Source organism: Ciconia boyciana, chromosome 2 (assembly GCF_034638445.1).
Source record: "Ciconia boyciana chromosome 2, ASM3463844v1, whole genome shotgun sequence".
Taxonomy (NCBI): domain Eukaryota; kingdom Metazoa; phylum Chordata; class Aves; order Ciconiiformes; family Ciconiidae; genus Ciconia; species Ciconia boyciana.
Genome location: NC_132935.1, coordinates 106,853,187 through 106,879,061, shown reverse-complemented (window position 1 = coordinate 106,879,061; position 25,875 = coordinate 106,853,187). Strand labels below are relative to the sequence as shown.

The 25,875-nt window shown below is 38.4% G+C and overlaps 1 protein-coding gene across 13 annotated transcripts in view; it reads right to left on the bottom strand.

The window, feature by feature from the left end:
• Positions 1 to 25,875, bottom strand: part of TNS3 (tensin 3) — a 249,233-nt gene that overhangs the window by 138,547 nt on the left and 84,811 nt on the right. For 10 of the 13 annotated variants that reach the window (XM_072853455.1, XM_072853458.1, XM_072853450.1 and 7 more), the window contains 2 exons: positions 13,994 to 14,032; positions 1,523 to 1,564 (listed from right to left, as the gene is read on the bottom strand). In XM_072853455.1, the coding sequence (XP_072709556.1) occupies positions 1,523 to 1,564; positions 13,994 to 14,032 (81 nt within the window). Of the gene's footprint in view, positions 1 to 1,522; positions 1,565 to 13,993; positions 14,033 to 14,902; positions 15,067 to 25,875 lie in introns of those variants that run through there. The other 3 variants (XM_072853463.1, XM_072853461.1, XM_072853452.1) reach the window with 3 other exon arrangements.

Here is a 25,875-nt window from a genome sequence, read left to right as displayed (position 1 = left end):
ATACAGAAAAAAACCAAAAAAAAATGACCTTGGCTTGTGTAATAAGCAACCAGTACAAACAGAAAGCCCTGTGAAGTATTCAGATGTAACACAATGAAGCTAAAAACTTCCAACTAACAATAGAAAATTATCTGCAATTATTTTCCTCATAATGTATCTCATTATTTTGCTTCACATTTGTTACACTAGAAGCAGCTGTCAAAACCAATTATTCACATGCAGATAACTAAGAAGTTTGCTCTATTCTGATTTTTTTATTTTAGTTAATTTGTCTAGTTAAGGAAGAGTGAAGGGAGAAACAATCTTGTCACTAGACATTTTAGCTGGTTTCAATATCAGATATATTCTAGCAACTTAGAAATAATTATAATTTTACTGGAACAGTGTGGATAATAGCATGGACCCAATCACAGAGATGACCTCGGTTGTACAAAAATATTTATCACCACCCCAAGTAAACAATACAAATGCAACCTCTGTGAAGTTCTCCTGCCTATATAGGTAGTCAAGGATCAGAACTGTTCACCCCCTGCACAGAGTGGCACCAGCAGAAGCCTGCAGCACTGAACCACTGACGACATCGCAAAACAAATGCAACGCGCACACGACTAACACTGTGAAATAGATGTTCATTTATTGCGAGAGAGCGCTGCTCTTGAAAAATGAATTGTTGGAGACCACATGCATCTTGCAAGTCCTTTCCTCTGCCTCTTCTTAAATGTTAACTTCATCTTTACAGCGGTGAATCAAATACCTGCATCACAGTTGCCTACTAACAGACAGTTACCCAACAGGCATCTCCCATAATGAATTTAGAAATCAAAGAAACTTGGCATCTCTGATAAAAGGCAACTGCAAAGGACTTCAAAAAGTCTTTTCTTCTTGGTCTTACTTATTTCACAGAAATTGTGCTAAAAGTACACTTGTAAGTGCTATCAGTATTGAAATGTGCAATACTTCCCATTTGCAGAAATTTCTACATCACTTAGAAGACAGGGTTCTACTACACTTCAATAAATGTATTTAATACTACTTGTACCAGTAGTACTACAGCAGCAATAATAATAAAGGATTGGGAAGGGGCATTTAATTTGTTTTGTAAATAACATGGCACAGTAACTTGAACAAATAAAGCCTAAAAGATCAATTGCATATTGACCACAATACAAGAACTAATATTCTTCCTGCTGGAAAAAAAAAAATCTCTTTAATTTCTGAACTCCTCTGGATACAATCAGTCTATGAAGATTTTAATATTTCTCTTTACTTCTCCCTTGCTTGATTTCGAAATAAGGAACACAGAGTTCATTTCATTGTTCCTCGATAGACTGGGAGGGGGGAGGAACCACTAATTATCCTAATCAAAGGCTAATTTCACACAGTATAGAAACCAAAGTGCGTGCTCTGAAAATGGCTACCAACAAACGCTTTGTGAAGATGTAATACAAATAAGCAGCCACAAACAGGAAAATAAATCAGGCCAAGTAAAGCAAAAAAAAATAAATAAAATGCAGTTACTTACAGTTCTGGTTACATGATTTTTAACAGCCTCAGAGTTATTAGCCTGCAAAAGGAGAAAAGTTAACAAAACTAACTTTAATTTTCCCGATAGTTTAACTATATTCTAAGAAATCCCCTCCTAGCATATACACACAACAAATAACATCAATCATTCAGAAGTACACATAAGTTCTACAGTATTAATAACCAAACTATCTTTTAAACAGATACTGAAAACAAATTGATATTATCCTGCATATTCAGGTCTTATAAGCCAGCACTCAGCTACTGAGGGTGCTTACTCTAAGTTACAATATACACGGATAAGTATGCTGTTAACCATGTATTCCCTTTTGCATTTTTTTCCCAACCTCTCATTTTATGCTTTTTCATGAAAACAGACACTTGCATGGGTATTGATAAAGTGAACTGCCTAGGATTTTCTTTAAGCACTGTGTAAAAATCTCTGTTCAAGGCTTTAAAACATGCTAAGTTGTATCTGTGGAGGTTTAAAATAAACCTTTTAAAAGAAAGAGCCAATCCATTACCACGAAAATCTAACATGAATCACCAGAAGCACAACCTTCCATGAGTACATGCTTTTCTATTGATGACTACAATCAACATGAAATCAAAGTAATGGAATGGGAAAGTACAGTAGTAAAACTGGGTTAAAAAAAAACCCTCAAAATGTTTGCTTAAGACTTCAACAAAGTCAAGATTTGGCATTTCACAAGAAAAGATACCCTAGATTAAGGGTTTTACCATTTGGAATTATAATGGGAGAATAACAGAAGTATTTCACCTTGAAAAACACTCAAAATGAGAAAACTAAGTAACACTAGAACTAAGTCACTGCTGTACGTTAGGTAAGACTGCACCAAACTTCAGTGTTCCCCACTCCGCAAGTCTGCAGAGAGTCCATTGTGCACAGAGCAATATCTAACGTTCAACTGCATAAAAACATTGCTTCAAAAGACAATTTCAAATTCTGTGCAAAAATCAACAAGGTTTTGCTCAGAAGACATTAAAGCGAAATTGTAGCAAGCTACATTAGTGCTGTAGCAACAGCATTATCATTACAGCTAACACCCCATCCGCATCTTTACCCTGTGGAATGCAAAATCATTTCACAGTCTGGAAAATCTTGCATGCAAATTTTATACAGAACAGGAATCACTGAAATATATCCACCACTGAAATATAGACACCTCTGGAACAAAACAGCCATTAAAACAGCACTCTGCAACACTTTGCAAGAGTTTAAGATCAGAAGTGCAAACTTTATGCAAATCAAACAATATATATCTTGTACATTTAAAGCATAAACCTTTTAAGGGGCAGGAAAGGAACACGTAAAAATGCACGATGAAACTTGGTTTTCCTCTTCATAATTTTCATTGGCACTACCACATACAGACTAAGTGACAGGTAACAGAGTAACTGGTATTGGAGAACCAGTTGTCTTACTTATTTGGAGAACACACCCAAAGGAGGGAAAAAGTCTCAGGAAACTGCTTTCTGATTCTGGGTAAACAAGCAGACCATCTTAAAATGGCACAGACAATAAAACGAAAACCCAGTTCTTCCTGTTGAATCACTTCGCTGACCAGAGCTAGATTCTCCTGCAACTTCAAGACTGTGCAGTAACTTACAGCTTAGAAAGTGTTAAAAAAAAAAAAAAGCTAAAGCAGCACATACACACACAGGAACAAAATGTTTGCCTGAACTAAGAATACCAGCCTCTGCCCAAGACAGGTTATGGGTACCCCAGCATACTTGCATGGCCACACAACTCCACCATGCAGACATCAGTAGTGGTACAACTGAAAATTTTACTCCAAAGCCTGCTGTGAGAAAGATGCTTTGAACTAGAGATGCAGCTTTATAACTGTCAACTCATTTTTTTGGTAGCTCACTGAAGTTCGGATGCACTCTAGTTGCAAATCTCAACTGGAAACACAGTTATAGATTTTCAGAGTGTAAATCATAGTAGCAACACCTTGCTTAATTCAATGAGCCCACACACAATTTGCCAGGGCATACATCCTGCACTAACCATAACCCTTATGATGCAAGACTGGCTCACAGTTAACCCTTGAGAATAGACTTTGAGGTTGCTTTATTTTTTATTTAAAAACTTAACTTGCCAGCTATCAAATCTCCACAGTGTTAAACATACAAACCTGTCAGTCAGAAGAACTAACATATAGACTGACCAGTGCTATTAATTCAAGCCAGAAACCCTAAATTGATTGAAACTTCAAAGTTCTCAGCAGATTAAAGGTGATATATAGGACAAACACCCGTACCCCTATAACCTTAGTTACTACTATTTCACAGTCTTAGGACACTCACTGCTACTTAGCAGATATAAACAGACCCATATAGGAAAAGGCAAAACACACAAAACACAGATTTTTTTTTATTCACTTGGGGGTCTCTGTACAAAGAGACTTCATGGGCTCCATGAGCAGAGCACCTGGGAAAATGTGCCACCTGCTTTGTTCTTCACCAGAAAGTTAATACACAAGCTGAACTCAGCACCTACCCTTCCAGAACCACCAAGCAGCCTATTTGTGTTATTGCATATAAGAGAGACATAAATGAGCTTTATACCTAATGTTTGCCAGCTCAAAGGGATTTTTTCCTTGTATTGCTCAGTTTAGCACTGGATTGGTGTAGTCTGAAAGTTTTCCAGGAGAACTAGTAGATGGAACACGGGATAAGCAGCAAGAATATCCTCTTCTCCTCTTTCTTTTTTAATGTTTTGAATTTGCTCTCCAGCCTGTCCCTACTGAAATGCGTCATATTCTCTCACTCGGCTAGGAAGCGACAGCTCTCTCCACCTTAATACAGTGAGGGAACACAGAGTGCTAGAGCAAAGTGCTTGACATAACTATCTCAACTAGCAAGAACACTGTTCCCTTTTTCTTCTGACTTAAGGGGAAGAGTGCTGAAATGAGTTGTGGTGAGAAACCCATCTCAAGTAAACACATGTGTTTGTATATACACATGTATGTGTGTGTGTATAAACACACATATATATACATACATACACACAGTAAGCAGATGCCCTTTCTTTCAAAACTGGTTCACCTAAGGATGTACACTCAAGTCCCCATATGCTCCCTGCACAGCTTTAAAATGGTTGCCTCCAAGCCAAATACTGCTACTCCAGCTGCCTATTCATCAACTCTAGGATTAAAATTACAAATAAAACTCTTCCGTGGCTAACTACTGTGGTACACTCATTTGAGACGTGGAAGATCCAGCTTCAAGTCTCTGACTGGACACAAATGAAGGGGAGCTTTGAAAGTATATTCTAATATCCACGCTAAAGATCTTAACCAACACTATTCACCACATTAAGATGGAAGAGCTACATCTCAAATTTCTAAAGGTTTTAGTGAAAGCTTGACATTTCTTCTTGAAACTTCATCATTACTTTCTACATTGGCATGGGGTGACCACTCTAAGACATAGTTGTGCCAATTATAAGTCTTCCTGTCTTTAAGTCCTAGAAGAGAAAAAGGAAAAGAGATGGCAAAGAAGCCAGGCTGGCATAAGTTTATGGGACATCCAGGTGAAAAAAGTAAAGCAAACCAAAAAATTCTAAGCAGAACAGCCAAATTTACTGATCTTACAAAGCCCTCCCCTCCCTCCTTCCCTACTTCTACAGAGACATCAATGCTATTCGCTTCACACCCGCTTTTTCTAGTTCCTGTGTTCTCTCCCACTCCTCTCTCCCAGTTGGAAGACACACTGCCATAGGCAAAAGACCTGCTACCTCAAAATGGAAAACATCACTGCACATTACAATATCTTATCATGTCTCATTTTTGGGGTGTTTTTCCCTAAGACTACCTGTAAAAGGAAGAGAAATGCTACTATTCTCCATGGCGAAACTGTGACCTATATTAAGAGAATTACTTTCCCATTGTAAGATTAGAAATCAGAGATAATAGGAAATTAGATGCCTCTCACATCTCATTAGCCCCATGTGCAGCCATTATACTTTGACCCAATATAACATACTGAACACTGTGATGACAGTATATTATAGCTAATGTGTGTTACTTGTGCACCTCACCAATCATAGCATTTCAAGAATATCAAACACAGCAAAACATTCTTGTCTGCACCCTCCCATAAAGCCAGTTCAAAGGAAATTAGATTCACATGGTTAGAAATAAAAACCACTTTGCTATGGAACGAGGAAAAATTGTTCCAAAAAACTTGTCCCACCTCCCCCTCCTGCCATTCCAGAAGAAAACCATCACAGATTCCTGCCAATGGCTCCCTAAAAAAGCCTCTCTGAAGGAAGAATAAAGCAATTAAAGCAAAAGATAAAATGACACTCTACTTCAAAAAAAAGAAAAAAAAAAAAGAAAAGTTATATTCCTTTTCGTAATTACAAAAAAGGAACACACATCAGCCCTTAAATGAATGCCCCAGGCAATGCTCTACCCACTTCGTTCATTCAAGACACACAGTTTTTTCACCTTTGTTAACTTTTTGCTAATCAGTAGGGCTATCTTGCCCTGAAAGCTTCTCATTTGGATTCCACTTTAAAGACACCCCAAAACCAATGAACTCCAGCTTCCCTCACTTCCTTTCCTGAATCTACCAGGTAGTGCTGTGACATTGCTCAAAGAAACAGACTTGAGCTTTGACCTCTCTCACTCTAGTATTTAATGACATTAAGTGAGAAGAATCAAAAGCAAGTTCATACATAACACTTCTGCCACACATACTTTGTTACTTATATGCAAGTACTAAATTTTTGAGCCAATGTGAAAAACATTAACCTAAAGCAAATTAAACCAGCATGATTTCTGACATGACAGTGAACTAAAATTGAATGGGATGCTAGGGACTGAAGATTAGTTAAGCAATGAGCAAATATGATCCACCATTATACAATAGTCAGACAAAACATCAGAATTTAACTTAAGGAATCACATTTGCTTCACAGTTCTGTCTGAAGAGAGGGGTCCACATAGATACCTGTGCTTATTACAATGAATACTGACTATAAGAAAAGCTGATTTTTAAGTTAACACTAAAGGATTTGTCTTTTCCTTTTGAAAGACAGGTGGCAGTCCTCCACAACACTGTAATACTTAGGGCTACAGTAAATTTTTTTTTTGACTGGCAGACACTTTATAGAGATGGGATTGGTACTGTTCTTTCCTTTCACACATTCCACTGTCGAGAAAGCATTTTCAAAGACTAACAAAAAGCATGTTCGCAAGGGACATAAGATCTGTCACTGTCCGCATAAGCTATGAAAGAATAGAAAATTATGCAGAAAAGCAGAAAAGACCTACCCTGGAGTGTGTAATTTCCCTTTTCCAGTGTGAGCTGTCAAGCAGAATCTATGCAAGTCCATTTGCTGTTCAGTAAAGTCAAACACATGTAAAAAGTCTCTATGCCAACTGAAAACTAATGAAATGATACTGAGGAGTCTGAAACATGGATAATTTCCCTTTAGCTAATAGAGAGCTGGGAAGGCAGAAAGAAGCATGCTATACCTTTCAAGAACATCATGCTACTGGATTTAGCTGCTATAGCAGCTAGTGTCACATTTCTGAAAAGCAGATGCTTCTGCCCCGGAACAAATATTTATTTTCAAAAATAGTGTCACATTTCTGAAAAGCATATGCTTCTGCCCTGCAACAGTACCACTCTAAGTGGATAGCTTAGGAGTCAACTTGGAGAAAATAAACATACAAGCAAGCAAACCTGGCTCTGGAAACTAACAAACGTTTCCCTCGCATTGATCCCCTATTTCTGCAGATTGTTTTTGTTCAAAGAAAGCCTGATTTTCATTTCATTTTGGATGAACACCAGGGACTGAACACAGTGCATTAAAACAAAACTTCATATTTAAACTTTTATTAAATCTTGTACTCCCTGGAAACAAATGAGCCTTCCCTCCTGGTAAATATAATGACTGACTTTTGAATTTAGTATACACTGCACAGCTCAATTCAGGATCACTACGTTTCATTAATTTGGGGGAGTGGGGTGTCCATATTCATGTAGTTTGATTCTCTGTTCCCTTTTATGGCTATGTCAGAGACATTTATGAACAAGGCACCGACTGCACTTTAAAACAGCATTTTTGAACCTCTACCCTGCAGACTTGTGAGGTCCATGGCCTTACTCTGGTAAGCACTTGGAACATAAAAACAAAAACCAAACCCCATAGAAATGCCTTATATAGAGGCCCACATCAATCCCATTCTGGGGATCCGCAAATCCAAAAAACTTTGAAAAATAATCGTGTCAAGTGTTTCAATTTAGGCAGCAGCTCACAGGTTTTGTCAAGAAGGTGTCTCATCAGTCCGTGCTTCTGCTATCTGAGGGAATGCGGCATTAACAAATCACAAAATCAAGAAAAGTAGCAATATTATTCATTGATGAAGCTGGAAAAAAGGAAGGGAAGAAAAAAGCACAGCTCAAAATTTAATAAAGCAAAACTGAATAGCAAGAAAGAGATAGCTTTAAAAAAAAAAAAAGTTTCAAGGCACTTCTGCTTCCTTATCAGTTCAGGAAAGTGGTATGAACCAGAATTGGAGAAACATCTCCATAAAGGTTTCTCCAAAGCCCACAGATTTCTTCACATGGAGACATAGGCACTATGGTTCTGGATGGTGACAAAGCAGGAACTGAACGGGCAAATATAAACCTCCACTGGATATTCCCACCCTTTGCAAACAAACTAGAGAACAGCACAGCCCTGTTGCATTTCCCTTCCCATTATGTGCAGGCACGTTCATGAGACAGGCAGCTACAGCCTCCAGCACTCCCTGGCAGAACTGCTCTGGTGAGACTGAGGAAAGGAGGCAGGAAAGATCAGAGCAATGAGGAGGTCTGGTAGACTTTGTGTGCCCTTTACCTCCACCAAATCATGCTTGCTATGTGTGTACAACGCTTGCTTTGAATGCGTCTCATAGGTCCTGTGACCTAAAGTTTGGATGTAGCAAAAAGGGGAAAAAAGTCAGTCCCTGTAAATAACAGAGTTGGGTATTTTCCTAGTTTTCCATAAGATTTCCATGCTATTGCTTGAAAGAAGAAAGAAAAAGGATACCCAGAAACAAATTAGCCATAAGTCACAGAAATTTATTATAAATCAAACCCACTTGACGCAATTTTCCAGCAAAGCTTTTACTGATGTAAGCCGGAAACCAAAATCATAGCATAGAGAGAAATTGTTGCATATGTCAGTTCCTAATTCCGCTTAGTCACTGTCACCATACTCCAGGGTATTTGGAGGTCATACCTGATTAACCCAAGTTAAAAATCTTACATCTTCTAGTACTGAGGCCCCACTTAAAATGAAATTGGACAATGCAATCCTTCATCTACATGCTCAGGTAGCTCATGCTACAGCCCAACAGCACAAACAGTAATTTAGCCTCGGATTTCTCAAAAAATTTATTGCAGGCTCACATTAAAAACAGATGGGCTGTGCTCCATGGGAACAACAGAGCGCCTCACATTTTTTTTTCTGGGAAGATGCGTTTAAAAAGTAAATTAATGCAGTAAGGATAAAAATACATGTTGTCTTATCTACTGATCTTTCTCAGCCAAAGCACGTGGGGAGGATTGCATTCACCAGGCACCATGGAAAAAAAGGAGCGGGAGGTTTTTTTGCTAAAAAGGACTAATTTTCTTTCAAACACTGTTAGAATACCACATTTTCTTAAAGTTTTCTGTTCTCTTCCTCTCTTTCTCCATATATACTTGGTTCTTTGTTTTTGTTTTTCTTTGTATCATAATATATTTTCACAAAAATTCACTTTTAGTTTATTTTGAGAAAATGCTGGCACTAGGTTGGACACATGAAGGTATGTGTTAACTACCATAGATTTCAAGTAAAAATGAGATATGCATTTAGGATGAGGCCTTTGTAACTCCGCCACTCACTTCTTCAGCCATTTTTTCAAGGTATTCTCCCATGCCTTCAAAAAAGCAAACAAAAAACACACACACCTCCCAAAAAAAACCAAAAAACCCACCTACACAAACCCCCCCCTTTTCTCCCACAATTAGTTTTATTCTGTTCCCCTCCTTTTTTGGGACAGGCCAGAGCACAGTCTGACTCACTGTTCAAAATCAGGTTTTTCATTTGTTAGGAGGGGCCTGAATGTGAAAGTCTTTGATTTTTCTCTTAACAAGCAGAAGAGAGGCTTGCATACTTAAGAAAAACAGAGTTAAGCAAAACAAAAAAAGCAGAACCACTGCCACGCCTCCCCAATTTCTATCAAAATGATTAAACTTCCACCCAAGACTTTGCAAAATAGCTAAACAGACTTCAGTTTGAAGTGATGTTACAATAAAACATAATTAGCTGGGTCAGTGTCCACTTAATCTTTCCGCATTATAACAGCTGTTTATGAAATGTGATGTTTAAATGGCAGCACAAAAAAGAAGAGGCAAAAAAAAAGAAAGGGTATAAAGGTTAAATCAGAAATTTCTCTGGTAAAGAACACTACTTAATCGTGCCTTAAATCTGACAAGTCATGCAGTGATAAGGACCATTCAACCACCGGAGTAATTTTAAGATAAGAATCCATATACGCTAAGAGGTTCGGGCCTTCACACCACATTTCATTACCGCAAGACATTTGGAGGGATATGTGAGGGGCCTCTGAGGAATTAAGATTTCATTTCCTTTATTCTTTTCAAAGATACACCATCATAGAGGATGGAAAAAATATTTCAGCGAAGGAGACAAACTTACTGCCCTCCTTGAAGCATCTTAAACTGTCCTAGAATACTTCCTAGAATCTAAAAATTACCTCAAAAATAATATCCTTCCATTGGCTTTACTTTTATTTTTAACTTTTTAAAGTAACAGATGAAATGAAAAGTATTTGGAGCTCTAAGGTTAGGGCTTAAAACCTCTCTTCTTTTTGCAGCACTAGAGAAAAAGACTTGTTTGAGAAAAATGTGTGTACTTGTTAGCAAATTTTTTTTAAATTACAAATGTTGATTTTAAAAGATAAGATCAACTGAGTAATTGTCAATCTTTCAAAATAAGATCCAACAATTCCAGAAAAGGCTGTTTAAACAGACTTGCCATCTTTGATTCTTATCAAATTTTAGGAGAACTGTTATATAGGCTAAGTCAGCTCTTAGATTAAACAAAAAAAAACAAAAAAAAACCCAAAAAAAACCAGTGACCATGGCACTTTTTTTCCTCCTTTTTTTTCTTTTTTAAAATCTTTGGGTCATGCTATGTATCTCTGCAATGAAAGTCCATTGCCACAAATAACCTAATGCCTCTTCATTAAATAAAATGAAGTGCACCAGAATAGGTCATCTTTGCTAAACATTTGACTTGAATTAACAGAGCTGGACTAACATCGTCCCCCTTTCTCCGGTCAGAGGAATATGCATGACAACATAAAGTAAGTAGTACTAGAACACTTAACAGCGGCTGGTTTATATTTTAGCACCTGAAACTCCTAACAGCTGCATTGGGTTGATAAATGAGGGTCATTACAAAGCTTCAAGATACATGGCTCATGAGAAATGGGAAGAAAGGGCCTCTTCGGAAACAGACATCCAAGCTGAAAATAATCAATAAAACCCACATTCTGAAGAAAAAGAGCATCTGTGAGTTTCATCAGGCTTCAACAGTCTTCCAACATAACACTGAAAGTAACTACAGTTCTTGCTATAAGCCACATTAAGGAGAGCAATACAGGCAATGATTACATTGGCTAAATATATGTAGCGCTAATTTAGAGCAGGCGTATGCATCATTTATTTATGTGAGAACTAAAAGGTTAGAATTCCTTGGCTGGAATGAATGGGGATAAATCCATGGCTCAGCAGCAAATTTGATGCAACCAAGTTTTGGTTAATTTTAATTAACCAAACTACCAAACAAAATACTGCCCTCCCTATTATCTAAAGATCTCTACTACTTATTCTTGATCTTCTCAATATTTTACACTCAACATAGTTGTAAAAGAAATTGCTTACAGCTAATATGGTCACAGATTATCCTCCTTCAGAACAACAGAACTCTTCACTAAACAGATAAAATTCATTTGTGCTCAAGGCAGACTCCTAATCTAAAAAAGTCACCACATTTCACATCAAAAGCAAAACACATTGCTCAGTCTCACTCTCAGTAATAAGAACGTATTGCACACTATGTAGTGAAAGTATTTCACCCACAGCCTTCCCTGCAAGAAATTTAAATAGAATTCCACCCTTTCTTCTGCCTAAAACTAGTAAATGTTTTATTCAGGGACTGAATATACCTCTGGCTACATCCCTGCTAGTAAACTAAAACAGATTAGGCCACTTTTGCCATCCATACTGCTCAACTGTCAGCAGGTCACAGAGTCACTTGGGTCCAGATCACCATCACTGCCCCATGTTCATAGTTCACATAAACCAAGTTCAACTAGAATTATTAAGGGTAATGACTGGTAACACATCCCACAGGTTGCTGTATGTTTAAAATTGTTGCTGAATCACAATGACAAATTTTCCATGTCAGAATCAATATTCAGGTTGTGTGTGAAAAGAGATAAAATCCCCAAAGACAAAAAGAAATGTTGTAAATATCTTGGTTGCTCAATGTTTCCTTTTAGTTTCCCTTTCGCAGATAATTTAGCCTAGCTTGCCAGTATTGTTGGCCTTAAGTAAGGAAGCTTAGATAGTAGAATTGCTAACAAGCATTCTTTATTTGAAGGAAACCTACATATGGTCTTTCCCCCCCCAATAATAACCATTAGAGTAAGAATGCTTTGCCTGTGTTAAATCCTTGGTTAGCTGAGATAGTTGCAATGTAGATAGATAAAAAGGAATTCTTCAGGCCCTGTGTCCCTGGAAAGGGCTGATAAGGAGAAGCTGCACAAGAACCACCTAGTTTTGGATACGCAAGGAAGGTATGAGCAAGACAAAAATGGACTGAGCATGCGTAAAGACAAAGTTCAGTCAGCGGTCAGAGTGATGAAGACTACTGACTTCCTCCAACGACCACCAGAGGATCCCTAATGACCACCTAAGGACTTAAGTACACATGCGTCAGAGACATTTACATATATTAATGAGTTCCAAGAAATCTCATGTTTATATAAATTAATCTTATGAATATGTATGATTTTGCAACATACAACCTCTGCGATCTTGCTTGTTTGTCGGAGAACTTATGGTGGAGCGATCCCCAGTGCTGCCCAGCGCTGTAATAAAGGATGCCTGCTTAATAGTAACTCCGTTGCTATTGAGTTTTATTTCGGGAGCACTCTGAAACTCTGATTCACCTGTTGGGAGATTTGGATTTTAAAGGGTAGTCTCCACGAATTTTGTTTCATGTGCACAACACAAATGAAATAGCAACCGCAGTTGCCAGTGTACATCTAATACTGTGGAGCTGTAGACATAAGAAAGGGTTTCTTTTCTATTTATAATTTTAGCAGTAATGCCATACAGGATCCTCAGACTCTGACGTGGGTTAATTCATAAAATTACTGGGTCAAAATTAGGAGAGACCTCCCATGAGTTGATATTCACATTCCTCATAATACTGCAAATCACTGATTTAGGTTTCCAGCCTTTCTTTTAAAGGATAATAATTAAGAAAAGCATGAACCAACACTTCTATAGCACCTTTTTACTTCTGCGGTTCATATTAGATAAGTATCATTACCTATATTTTTCCAGCAGGGAAATCAAGACACAAAAATATGCAAAGTGACTTGGCCAATTCACATAGCAAGGCAGAAGCGAGATGTAGGATTCCTAATTGTCAGTTGCTGCATCACATACCTACAATACACAGAGTTCTTGGCTGACACTTGGGCATCAGCTGTTGGCTGATCAGTCCTAGTAATGACACTAGCAGGTGGCACTGGTGGTTCAATAAATAACTGCTACACCCCACCCTCCAGGCATCATTCATATTACCCTTGGAGCTAAAATAACCAAATTCAGTCATGCAAGCCAGAAAAGGCTTATCATTTTCCTATCCTGAGCAAGCATGGGTTAACTTCCTCTCTTCCACCTTCAACGAAAAATAACAGGCCCCAACCAAATCGTCTGCTATTTGTACTTTCAAACTGACATGAGACATCTGTATGTTGAAACAATTAACGTCTGTCTTTTTTTATTTAAAACACACAAACAAAAGCAGATAATGTAATATTGACAAACTGCACATGGTTGCTGCACCACAGGCAGGTCGTCCAGACCAGTTTAAGAAGAATCCTAAACAGCTGAAAACATTTCACCCAGTTAATCCTTAGCCTTGCAAAATGCTCAATAAAACAACTAGATTTCTGCATGGGATAGGAGCTTCAGTAACAAGCTTCAGGAATAGACCCTTGATTTGCCAAGCCCTCACAGGGGAAAGGTGATGGCACAGTACTGAAATAACAAGAGATTATAGGAGGCTAAAGGAATAACCTAATCTATAACCTAATAAAACCTGATGGCTATCAGTAGTGCCAAAAATACTTACCAGTTCGTAGTTGCTTGGAAAAAAGCAGGGTGTCACCACCTGGAATAAAAAAAAATAATAAAATAAGGGAAAAAAGATACTTCCTTTGGACATGACCCAATCATGTTGATTGAGCTCCCTCAAATACTGTGAAATTCAGGCAGAGTCAAAGGGGCACCAACCAGACCAGGTGCACAATCTGAGTGTCCACAGCTGCTCTTGGCTGTATTACTTTCTCTCAGCTCCCTGAACAGTCAGCATTAGCTCAATGCTAACTCAGTGCCTTGCTCACATGCTGTAACCAGTGAAACAGGTTGAAGAGTAATGCCTTCCCTCAGATCACATATGCAGAGAAACATGGAGGGCTTTATCCCCCGCCTCCATCCTTTGCAGCATTCTTCTAATATCATCTCAGTTTTAGTTAATAAATAAGTATTCTGCTTTTCAAGTAATCCAGAACTTCAGCAGTTCCCAATACCTTGTCCTTGTCGTGGATTTTTTTAATGGGGTGTGGGCTGAGCAGAACAAGCAGAACAGATATTCTGTGGACTCACATAATTTCAGATGCTTGGCTCCAAGTTAAACATTTCCTATGGAGAACATGTTCTGTATACGTTGCACCAAAAAAACCCCCAAACAACCTTGTTTGAATACGGTTCAAAACCAAAACACAAAGAAAGACATGAAAAGCATGACTAACTTGGATTACGTGATGATCTAGGGAAAAGCAAGTGTTAGCTTCTTTCTACAGTCCCTTTCTACAGTCTTTCTACAGCAGGCACCCTCAGACCTCACACATACAGTCGAAAGACTGTGGTTCATCAATTTATGCCACTCAGCTGAGCTTCAGTAATAGTCATCATGCATGCTCACTTTAACAAGCACCTTCAGGTTAACCCCAGTGAAAACTGTTTCATTTAACATGTTCACCTTCACAATTACAGCTCTCCAGGACAGACTTGCCTCTCGGCCAGCAACTCTGTGCAACTGGAGCCAGAAACTCTGTGGCAACACCTGGACTACAAAGGTGGAGTTTTCTCTCAGGAACTGTTGGTGAGCTGTCCTACCAGCTTGCAAGTCATGGAATACAGCAGGGTTACTGAGCAGAAGGGGCTTGATGTGTCATTTATAATCCTTAGAATAATAAAAAGAAGATGCAGTCCGTGCAACAGAGCAAGCTGCAAGAACAAAAAGAAACATCAGTCCTGTAGGCAGCACAGACAAAACGACACAGACCTGACTACACCAGGACAACCCACTCTGGTCTTAACTCTCAGGAACAGCTTTTAACCACTAGCATGGAAGGGATGGCATTTGCCTCCATAACTGCTTGTGAAAAATATACATCTCTGATTCTCAACGCTTCTTAAATCACAAAGTACTTATAAAAAGAAAAAAAAAAAAAAAGTAGCACATTGATTTTCAGCTCCCAGCATCCTCATGATCACCACACTATCCCTAAAGAAAACAGGACAGATACGAACCTTTGAGGTTTATCTGCTGCACCCTCTGACTCGTCAGTGGGCTTGCAAGTCCAAGGTCTTAATAAGCTCAATTTCTGCAGCTCATTTCACGACTGCCACTCATGATTCACTAGTCTATCCAACTGAATACCCATACTAAACACATGGAAGATGTTAACTAAGCTGTCATGATAGCATACCAGTTGCTGAAAGCAAAGACATCTGCCTCTGTGACCTCTTGCCTGACACAGCATGTAAAACTTCACCTACCACCTTCAATTACAACCACCAATTCTCCTTTCAAGCCAAAGTGGCAAACCACCAGGCAGAGCAGTCCGTAGCAGGAAGAACCGAAGCCACGAGCACCCTGCACCACCACCATGAGCAGCAAACACTGCATCTATGGAATAAAGACTGTCCCCAGTTGTACTGACCATGTGATTACCTAGTACTTATTTATAAGCACTAAAAATCAGTTTTTGCTAGTGTTCTCATTAGCAACGCCTAAGGTTAAAATAGATAAAAACTGAAATTTCAACAATTACTTTTCTCTCACTGCCTATACTAGGAAGAAAAGAGAATTAATGGAAACCCCGAAGGAGTTTGCAGGCTGGCTGGATAGTGCAGTGGGAAAGCAGAGATGAACTAATATTACATGCTCACATAATTAATAACTGGAGCCACTGCAGAATAAAATTGTCGTCACAGGAGTGCATAAATATCATCTCTGCTCTCTCCCTTCCCTCCACTGTTAAAAACCCTCAAGGAATCAAGCATCTCCTTTCCCCTTGGCTAACCAAACCACAACTCTGCTGTGACCTCCTCAATAATTACAGTTGACTCACTGCCTAAGAAAAAGAAAAATCTCCTTTATTCTGACACAAGAGCACTGGGGAAATCCACTGGAAAAGAACTTCAGCAGAGAATTATGGATCTTTTTTGGCAAATCTGTGGCATCTTATTCAGGCAACTCAGACTCAGGTCTGTAAGAAGGTGAGAGCTAACGTTACAGGTAACGCTTGATTTTTTTCTTCTCTGAGCTTCACTAGGCCTACAACAGCTATATATAGCAACCTGACTTTACAGATAGACTCCATCTTCTCCTGGTTGTGCATCTTTTGCACTTTCTTTTTACAAACATCAACACCAGCGTTAGATGGTACTGTTCTAGGACTACCAATCAGTCACATAATACCCGTTCTGGTGTACACAGCAATCCCTTCACCCTTGCACACTGCCACTTATCAGTATGTTGAACTGTCACTAACTGCAGAGCATTCAAAATGCATCACACAGCCGAAGACTTGGATGCACTGCTACTGTTTTCGAGCTACAAAACTCAATGCAAGACACACTGAATCACCCAAGGTGCACTGACTTTTTTTTCGTCTGACTCCATATACACAAATAGTATATTTCTTCCCAGATTAAGCAAAATAGTCAAGATCTCTAATGTATCCCAATTTCAGTTCTCATGAGCAGTTGCAACAAATTCTTCCACTGTTAAATCTAGACACAGGTTAAAAGCAAAAGAGCTGACGTGTTCGCAGATAACAGAGAGGCTATCACAAAGTCTAGACAACCTAAGCTGAGGATATGAGTGGCCCCAGCTCTTTTTCCTGGTTTGCAAAGGTCTGAGGTGTACTAAAAAATCAGCATTTAGAGGAAAAGTATAGAGCTGGAAAGCAAGACTGCAGGACTTCAATCCAGTACCAATGCAGAGATAGAAAATAGAGTATAAACGTCTCATTCATTGGTTTAAAAAGTTAAACACACTGTGTACCAACTGCACAAAACAATAAACTTCAAAAACACTTTTCTGATTCCCCCAACTGAAGCTACAGCTAATCTTAAAACAGACATTTGCAATCACCTGGTTTGCCAGCTTTCAACAGTATATTTATTCTTGTAAGAAATATACTGGATATGCATTAGTGTAATATTTCCTAGTTCTACACAACCAAGGCATATTTAGCTTCTGTACTTCTGCAACGTTCACTTATTAACAACCAATACCAGAATAGGGGAATGCCTTGCCTGATTTTCAAAAACAGTTACCTCTTCATTGCCCGGCGCATACACACACATGCATATAGACACATTAGTCTACCCACAAATAACCAAGTAAATACTTGAAAGACAAACTACCTGTTCTTGCATACACAGTTAATATGGAAACACTTTCCTGGTGTGATACTTCCTGAACCGAGCGTTAGTTTGAAAAAGTCCCGTATTGATGTAAAAAGATTTAAAATAATTACTTTGATGAAGAATTCTGACTCCAATGAATCTGCGGGTAATTTTCCTTCATACGACTGTAACACCAGTCACATCAGTTAATGAGTAACAGACCAACATGAGATAAATGTTAACTCAAACAAGAAAAAATGTCAACAAATGGCAGGATATCTCGCACTAAGAAAATAAAATCTGTCCCCACTGGCTCTAACAGAGACACAACAGTGCCCCCCACTGTTGTACAACAGGTCATTCGCTGGGATATCCGGTATTTACATTTCAATGCTTTGTTTTCACTCCCAGATGCATCTTTCATTTTTATCTTCCTTACTTTTTATTTTTGCAAGAAGTAGGTGATCTTTCAGAGGAAGAACCATCTTCAAAGAATGAGCCAGTTATTACCAAAGGTGCATTTCAAAGTCCAAATCTCAAACACTATTATATTGCTTTTGCAAAAGCAATTTAACCATTTGGCTATAATGAATCACTTCCAAGCTACAGTTTTACCAAGTAAGAAATGCTGGCATGCCTGCCACAGGTTATGAGTAACATGAAATATGTGCAGGAGGAGGAATCTTCGCCAAATATATACGTGACCTGCTAAAAAATCTGTACATTCTAGTTCACTACTAATCATGTTACAAAATTGATGAGAAAAGGTGAAAAGAGCAAAATGAAGCCACTGACATCCTCCAAATAATCTAAAGTTACAGTGATGTTAGGAGACCTTGTGACTGTTGCATAAATAACTGTCAGGAGCCCAAATGGTAAACTCATGGAAATATTTAATTTGCGTTTTTATATTTTTAACACACACACACACTTATCTATTTATTTAAATCTATAGCTTTGGAGTTAAGTCTTGAAAATGTAAGAAATTTCTCTGCTTAGTTTTCTTCTTTTGACATGCTTGTCAGTTATTGTCCTTGTTCTCCAACCCACCCCCCAGAACACTAAATCATAAATCCCCTTACTCACTAAGGAAACAAACTACAGGACACTGAGTGCAGTATATCTTCAAATAACTCTGTGCTCTCAAAGATGCAACTTGTAACATGACAAAATTAAAGATGTAATTCCAAATTTAGAATAAAAAGGGACATTATTGGGATATTAACTGGGGATTTAAAAGCTACAATGGTAATACATGACTTTTTTTTTTTTACATAGAACATCTCCAGTTGTGCAATATTAATATCTAACTCAAACTTTTGTCCTGGAGATGTTAAGTATCCTCAGCACTTCATGCCCGACAGAACAGCTCTAAAGCATGCCTGAAACCCACTGAATTTTCCTCTTCAAATTAAGCATTTTTGGACGCATTGAAAACAGCAACCTTAAAGGAAGATTTACCAAACACAGCAGGAACTGAACAAGCACTTTGCAGTCACCACAATATTTTAATAAACAAGATATAACTGTGTTTCCAAAAAGAAAAAAAGATAATAGATACAGTAAAATCAACACTGAGATTCGGTGCAGCTATACACCATTTCCACTCTCACTTCAGAACAAGAGATTCTTTTGCCTGATGGAAACAATCCTCCTACTTAATTAGTGTAAAGCAGTTTTGTAGTTAAGTTTGGAAGAAACAAGCAAAAAAATTGCACTGTAAATTGCAAAGACAACTACAGTTGAGAAACTGTTAATGGGCTTGGCTCATGATTATCAATAAAATGCAAAGATTTGTTCATATATAATGCTATCGTGCAGCAAGCAGAAGCCAAGTAACATCAGAAAAGCTTCCTAACAGATTACTTTTTTTCTCTCACCTAGTTCTGTGATAAAGTTGCTACAGGGAAAGACAGAACAAAACACAGACAGGAGCTCTCTGAATTCAAAACAAATTCCAACAGTGATATTTTAGCGCCACTTAATTTCTCAGCTTCAGTATTTTTTTATTTGCTGAAATAACACTAACACAACATGTACCCACTTCATCAAGGTGTAAAGAGGATCAGCTGAAGCTTGAGAAACTCTCCACGAGTTTCTTGGAAAAAACATGAGTAACTGAGTACTGTAACATCTAAGCCATGTTCCTACAGTCCCAACCCATGCACAACTCCTTTCTGTCTACTTGGGATTATGCCTTATGAAACAAAGTCTGAAACCAGCACCTGAAATGGAAAGCTACGTACCTTCAGGAGGTATTTCAAAATTTAGCATATTTATGTGCATACAGATCCCCGTTTCCCAAGACAATGCAACAAAGCTGTTTCAAACAAAGACGCTGAAGGAAAATAAACTTTTCACAAGTAACTAGGAATGCAGTTATCCCAAGATAGAGAAATTTATTGTTCACGTATCTTTGCCACCTCAAAGTCTGTCTTTCTTCCATGCTGTGATATTTGATCTTGCAAAGTCACAGTCCTGACCTACGTTGTGAAAGTTGTTCTCCAGCTCTCCGAAGAACACATACAGGGGAAGACATTTGGTACACAGCTTATTTGGAAAAAGGATAAAATAGAAGAACCTCTTCAAAACTCCAACAAAACAGAAGATTCCTAGAATAAAAAATGGATGAGTTTCTCCTGATAACTGTAAAACAGTAACCAGAGATGAAGTCCTTTCCTTTATCATATCACTGGATTTGCTCCAAAAGAGTTCAGAAGCAAAGGACAAGAAACTCAGTCAGAGCTTGGGTGTAGCTAACAGGGGTTAAACCAGCCAGCAGGAGCCAAGATCCTAAAACTAGATTTTTACTGGACTTTGCACTAGCCCTCTGCACTGTGGTTTATTTTGCCAACGTGAACTGTAAATGCAGTGCTAGCTACTGTCCCTCCTGAGTTAATATGTTTAATGACAGGTTTATAAAGTAGGTTGAAATGATTTGATGCTAAATGAGTGCAAAAAATATAGTATCTTTGCTCAAAATGTCTCATTTTGCTGCTTCTTTAAAGAACAGTTAAAAAAATAATCCTAATTTTGGCTATTGTATACATCTTTGAGAGACTTGACTTCTGCTTTCTTTGTATCAGATCTGATCTCTCCAAGCTTAATTAGGTACACATTCCTCAGTGAGCTATGTTATCCTTTCAGGATTCCAGGCCTATTTATTCTGGTATAATCCCCATGAGAAAACATGCTTCATTTGTAAAGTCAAACAAATCTTGCAACATTACCAGACAGGGAGGGCCCTAGCAAGCAACGGGGATACAGCTCCATGGGCATTTTCCTCTCCCAAAGGAACAAACTACCAGCATGGATTGGATTTTCTTGAGCGGAAACAAGCAGTGCACCAGATCTGTAGTACCTCAGAATTTTGGACCTTTAACACATATGTTGGTGTCATTTCTCAGGGTTTCAGTCTGCTTCCAACATCTGAGCAATGGTGACAAGAGCTACAGGCATTATGGTTCCTGTGGTCACAAATGGCAGCACACAGTCAACAGTATCAGAAGTTTCAGGAGGAGGAGACGGGAGCTTTGTCACAACAAACTGCAGAGGTCACTGCTCAGCCCACAGGTTTCACTGCTTCCAGTGTGCCTCTAACATCTGGGACAGGTAAATGTCCATCAAATGAATGTATTAAAGATAATATGAAATCAATATTTACTTAGGATAAAATAGGGGGAGTGGTTCTTTTTCTTAACACATATTACAGAGAAGAGGGAAATGTGGTAGAGAAGGAGGGCTCCAGAAGGCAGCAATACCAGTCATTTCTACTGAACGTCACAGAAAGATATGACTTGTTGGTAAGTCATGTCTTGGTAAGTCAGACTTGTTGGTAATGAGTTTGGGAGTTTTTTGTTTGTTTTTTTGTTTTATTTCCCTAGAGTTGAAAATCATCCATCTGCAGGATGACTCTCTGCATCTCACTAAGGCCAGTTTAATGCATAATTGTGTTAAATCACAAGAAGGAAAGATAGCTCTCTGAATCAGGCAATCCAAAGATAATGTACAGCAATTTAGCACAGTCCTGGTTTCAGTCTGTGATGGAAGGTCTGCAAGAGTCATGTCAAAAAGGCAGAGTGACCTCTCCAGCAGGAAGTTTACAGAAATCCTTTGGAAAAACTGTTGGAGTACACTGCTCAGCAAATCAAAGGAGGCCAAAGTAGCCCAAAGGGTTAAGAACCAAGGAGGAACCTTCCACTTTCCCACCAAAATGTATACTCATGTTTTAAAGAAGGGGTCCCTCAACGAGATCCCAGTTCGCCCATTTTTGAGATTGAAAGCACTTTGTTGGAGGCAGACATGAAGGCACTGGAAGCATCTGAATTTTATTACAGTATTTCTGACTTTCTTATATTACAATGCTGACTTTCATAGCCCTCTAGTCATTTTAACAAATTTCCCTCCTCTCAAAATATATTAAAACAAAGTCTTAAACATGTACATTCCAAATACATCTTCAATTTTCCAGCTATTCAGAAAAGAGATAATGCAACAAAAGGGTACAGAATGCTCTCCTTATGACAGACTTAAAATACGTATTTTTTTATCATCAAAACTAGCTCTCCCAAACGGACAGTTTTCACTAAGACTGAATTTGCTTTATTATGCTTTAACTGTGGGAGGTATTTTAAATGTTTTATTCAGCACAACAGACCAAGGCAAGGGAAGCAGCCTTTTACAAACAATTACAAGTAAAATACTACGAAATGCTGTGTTATCACACAGAAGTAGTAAAAGCTAATTCTAACGAAGCTTAGACACTTCAGCTTGCTGATACAAAACAGTCAGGACTGCTTCTGGGATAGTGCTCATAACCTTCAAAACACATAGTACTCATTCTCTTTCATTCTATATTTCCACAAAATTGTGGTTATTCATGATGATGCCTATAACTCATTTTCCATTCTTCCATCAAGTCAGTAAGGCAACTCCTTGCAATCTAAGGCTGGGGTGGCTCCAACTTTTTGAGATGCAATATTGCAAGAGGGAATTCCTAGGAGTTCCTAGGAGTATGCACTCTTCACCAAAACCCCCAACAAAAGCAATACAGTATGACACAGCAATGGTGCAAAATGCTATATATCATTGGGACATTTTGCCTGCTGACCAATTACAGTCACTGTTTATGTTCAGAGTACCCTTCAAGATGTTGCTATTGCCTTTAGCTGCAACAGTGGACACAAAAGCAATGCCTCTTGCGTAAAAGCTAAGAGCATCAGGTACAGTAAGGGTAAGCAACTTTTTATAACAGTAACTCACAACAAAAGCAGTGGTATATTCTTGTAAGCTACTTGATTCCCATTTTCCAGAGACGAATGTGGCATAACGTGACCTAAGAGAGCATTCCAAGCAGCAGCAATCATTCCCACATCGTTCCCAGGTTCTTTGATCCCACTTAAAAGGCTGACAAATGCTTTCTACCTCTCTTTAAAAAAGTTACACAGCAAGTCTGTGTGAGATCTCCTGTATCTATAAAAAAAGGAAAAGAGCTATCCAGAAAATAACCGGACCAGTAAAGACGTCCTTCCCAGAACCAGCCAAAGCAGGACAGGGCACGGGAGGAAAAAAAACAAACAAAAAACCCCCAACTCTCCTAAAACTTCCTAAGATTTTCCAGTGGAAAGTTCACATCTGTCATGAAAATGTAACCTATCCATATTTTGGTGGTGAATAAAGAAAAGCAGAAATTGTTTTCTTTCCTTCCCTCAGTAACATCATCTTATCCTCTTTTCCCCTTGCCAACAGCTAGATTTATTTTTAAAAGAAAATCAGCAAGGAAACAAACAAACCTTGAAGTTGCACATGTATCAGCTGGGTCTTGTACAACATAGCCAGCTATCTGAAACAGTAAGTCTAAATGAGAGTTCTTATCTAAAAACACTAGCATACTTTAAAATACTTTTTCATTTTTGGAAAGCCCCAGCAAATTAACTGCCAAATACACAACGCTCCAGCACAGCACTTCTGCTCCTTAAACAATGCAAGGTTTATGCCCATAGAAAGCAATTTCAAGTCCTCACGTCCCAGCATACAGTTCTGGTTGAATCTGAAGGTTTATTCATTACGCAGTTCATTACAGCGATATTTTATCTAACAGAGGACAAAATATTTTGCAGACAGGAAGATCTGCAACATACTGCTCCTGGGTACAATCAGGAAAAATCTGAAGACCCCTTTGAGCTGCAAATGTCAGTTACAAAACTCATACAGTTATCCCCTGGACTTCAACTGCGAACATTTTTATTCTAGCCCAACACCAGACAGCACTAAAAGGGTTGCATGCATAGTAATATAACATGCTAAACACTGCCTATGAAGAAAAAAAACCCTTGAAGTCTTCAGCGTTATTGAATGTGTTCGGATTTATGAATTCCCACAAAATGTGTCAACCACAGAGGTTCGTTCACTCATCTCCTGGAAACAACATGACACAAGTTTCCATTTAAGTCCTTGATTCCCTCTGCCCAAAATCTGAGAGGGTTAAGGAGAACCCATACTGGAAAAAAAAAAAACCAACAAGCAAAAAAAAACAACTCACATGAACCCATTTGAGAAGCTAAGTCGCCACTATTTGGTCCACTGCTGGTCATGAGAGTTTTAATCTACACTTTCAACAGTGCCATATTAACTAAGGTCTAAAAGTTGACAGTATTTTGCTGACCTCAGCAAAGCAAATCTTTTCCAGGTTGCTCAATTATTTTTAGAACGAAAGAGCTTTACTTCAAAACCACTTAAAAATAACAATGTAATGATTGACAAACCCTGGGCATTCAGGTGAAAAGTTTGTGGTATTTCATTTGTGTCTCTTCCCCCAAAACTGCCTTTATTTTTCTGAGAAAGTTTGACACATTATCTGTAGTGCTTGAAATGCAACCGAGTGTAAGTATGAAACAATGTTAGAAAGTTCAAGAGAAACACTGTGTTTAAACTGTCACTACCAAAGTAGCAGCCATCTCTTTAGAAAGTAATTCACATTTTGACATCTTGCAAATCTGGGTTCTGCTCTAATTTTGTATTGTTTTAAACATTCAAAGAGGAATTCTTTCCACCCTTTTGAATACACATGCTGAATTCCCTCAATAGCAAGCTGACGCAGCATGCAAACCAGATAGAAAAGAAATAATTATCACCCTCAAAAAGAGAGAACATTGGCAATAGTTTGAGAAACTGTAACATTGAAGATACAGTTGCTTTCCTTTCCAAACTGACCAAGTATCAGTGTGAACATACTGGGCCAACCTTCACACCAATTTCAGTGCAGTAATCAAAGCAGCAGCACAGATCAGAGATTAACAGGAACACAGTAACCTTGGAAACCTTGGTGACTTGCCTTTTTTTTTTTTTCATTTGAAGAGAAAGGGCCTCACCACCACTCTGAAGAGTCCAGCCCACTGCTTACTCGCTTCTGCTATCAGTCTCTTCCCTGGTTTCACCTTCCTAATTGAACCAGTAGTCTAACAAGACGGACCAGGGTGCACTTATGTTAAATCCAGTTTGGGGTTTTTTTTCCCCGAGTCCCCTTGCCTGGGACTACAAGTCAAAATTCTTTCTTACAGCGCTAATGGAAGTCTAGAGAGATGCTCCTTTACGTTCTTTACTCTTCAGCAATGAACAACAAGTAGTGTCCTTCAATCAGGACACACTGTGCACTGCACACAGAGTGAGGAGTCACCACCCTTCTGCTCACATAATTTCAATGCAATACAGAGGAGCTGGAAGTGAAGAACTTTTAAACAGAAAGTCTTCTTTCAAGTCTTTCTTAAAAAAAAAAAATCAAAGAAAGCCAAGCGTGCACATTTGAGATTAGGATTTAAAATAAACTCCTGAAACAGGAGGCATAAAAGTAAAAACAGAAGCAGAGAGGAGAATGTGCAAAACAAAAATTAGATTCAGTATTCTTAATATAAAAGAGGACTAAAGGTAAAAATATTTAGGTTGGGGGGTGGTTGTTTTGTTTTCATTTGGACATTATTTACACAAGTAGTAGGAAAACGTGAAACTAATCCACAATCACAAATGAAATACAGTTTTGGTTATTATATGCTAATAAGAATGCATTGTCCATAAGTCAATTCTGAACAGTTAATTGAGCTGTTTAAAAGATGGACCAGGGTGCACTAATGTTAAATTAAGGTAATGGTGAATTTCTGACAAAGTTCAGGGGACGTTCCAGTTACAATGAATTATAGTGCATTACATCAGACCTCTCTTTATAGAGAAGCCAGACCAGAAAAAGAAGGAGTACCTCACATAGTTGCCTTGCTTGCATGTGTGTGTATGTTACAAAGACAAACACGTATGACAGAG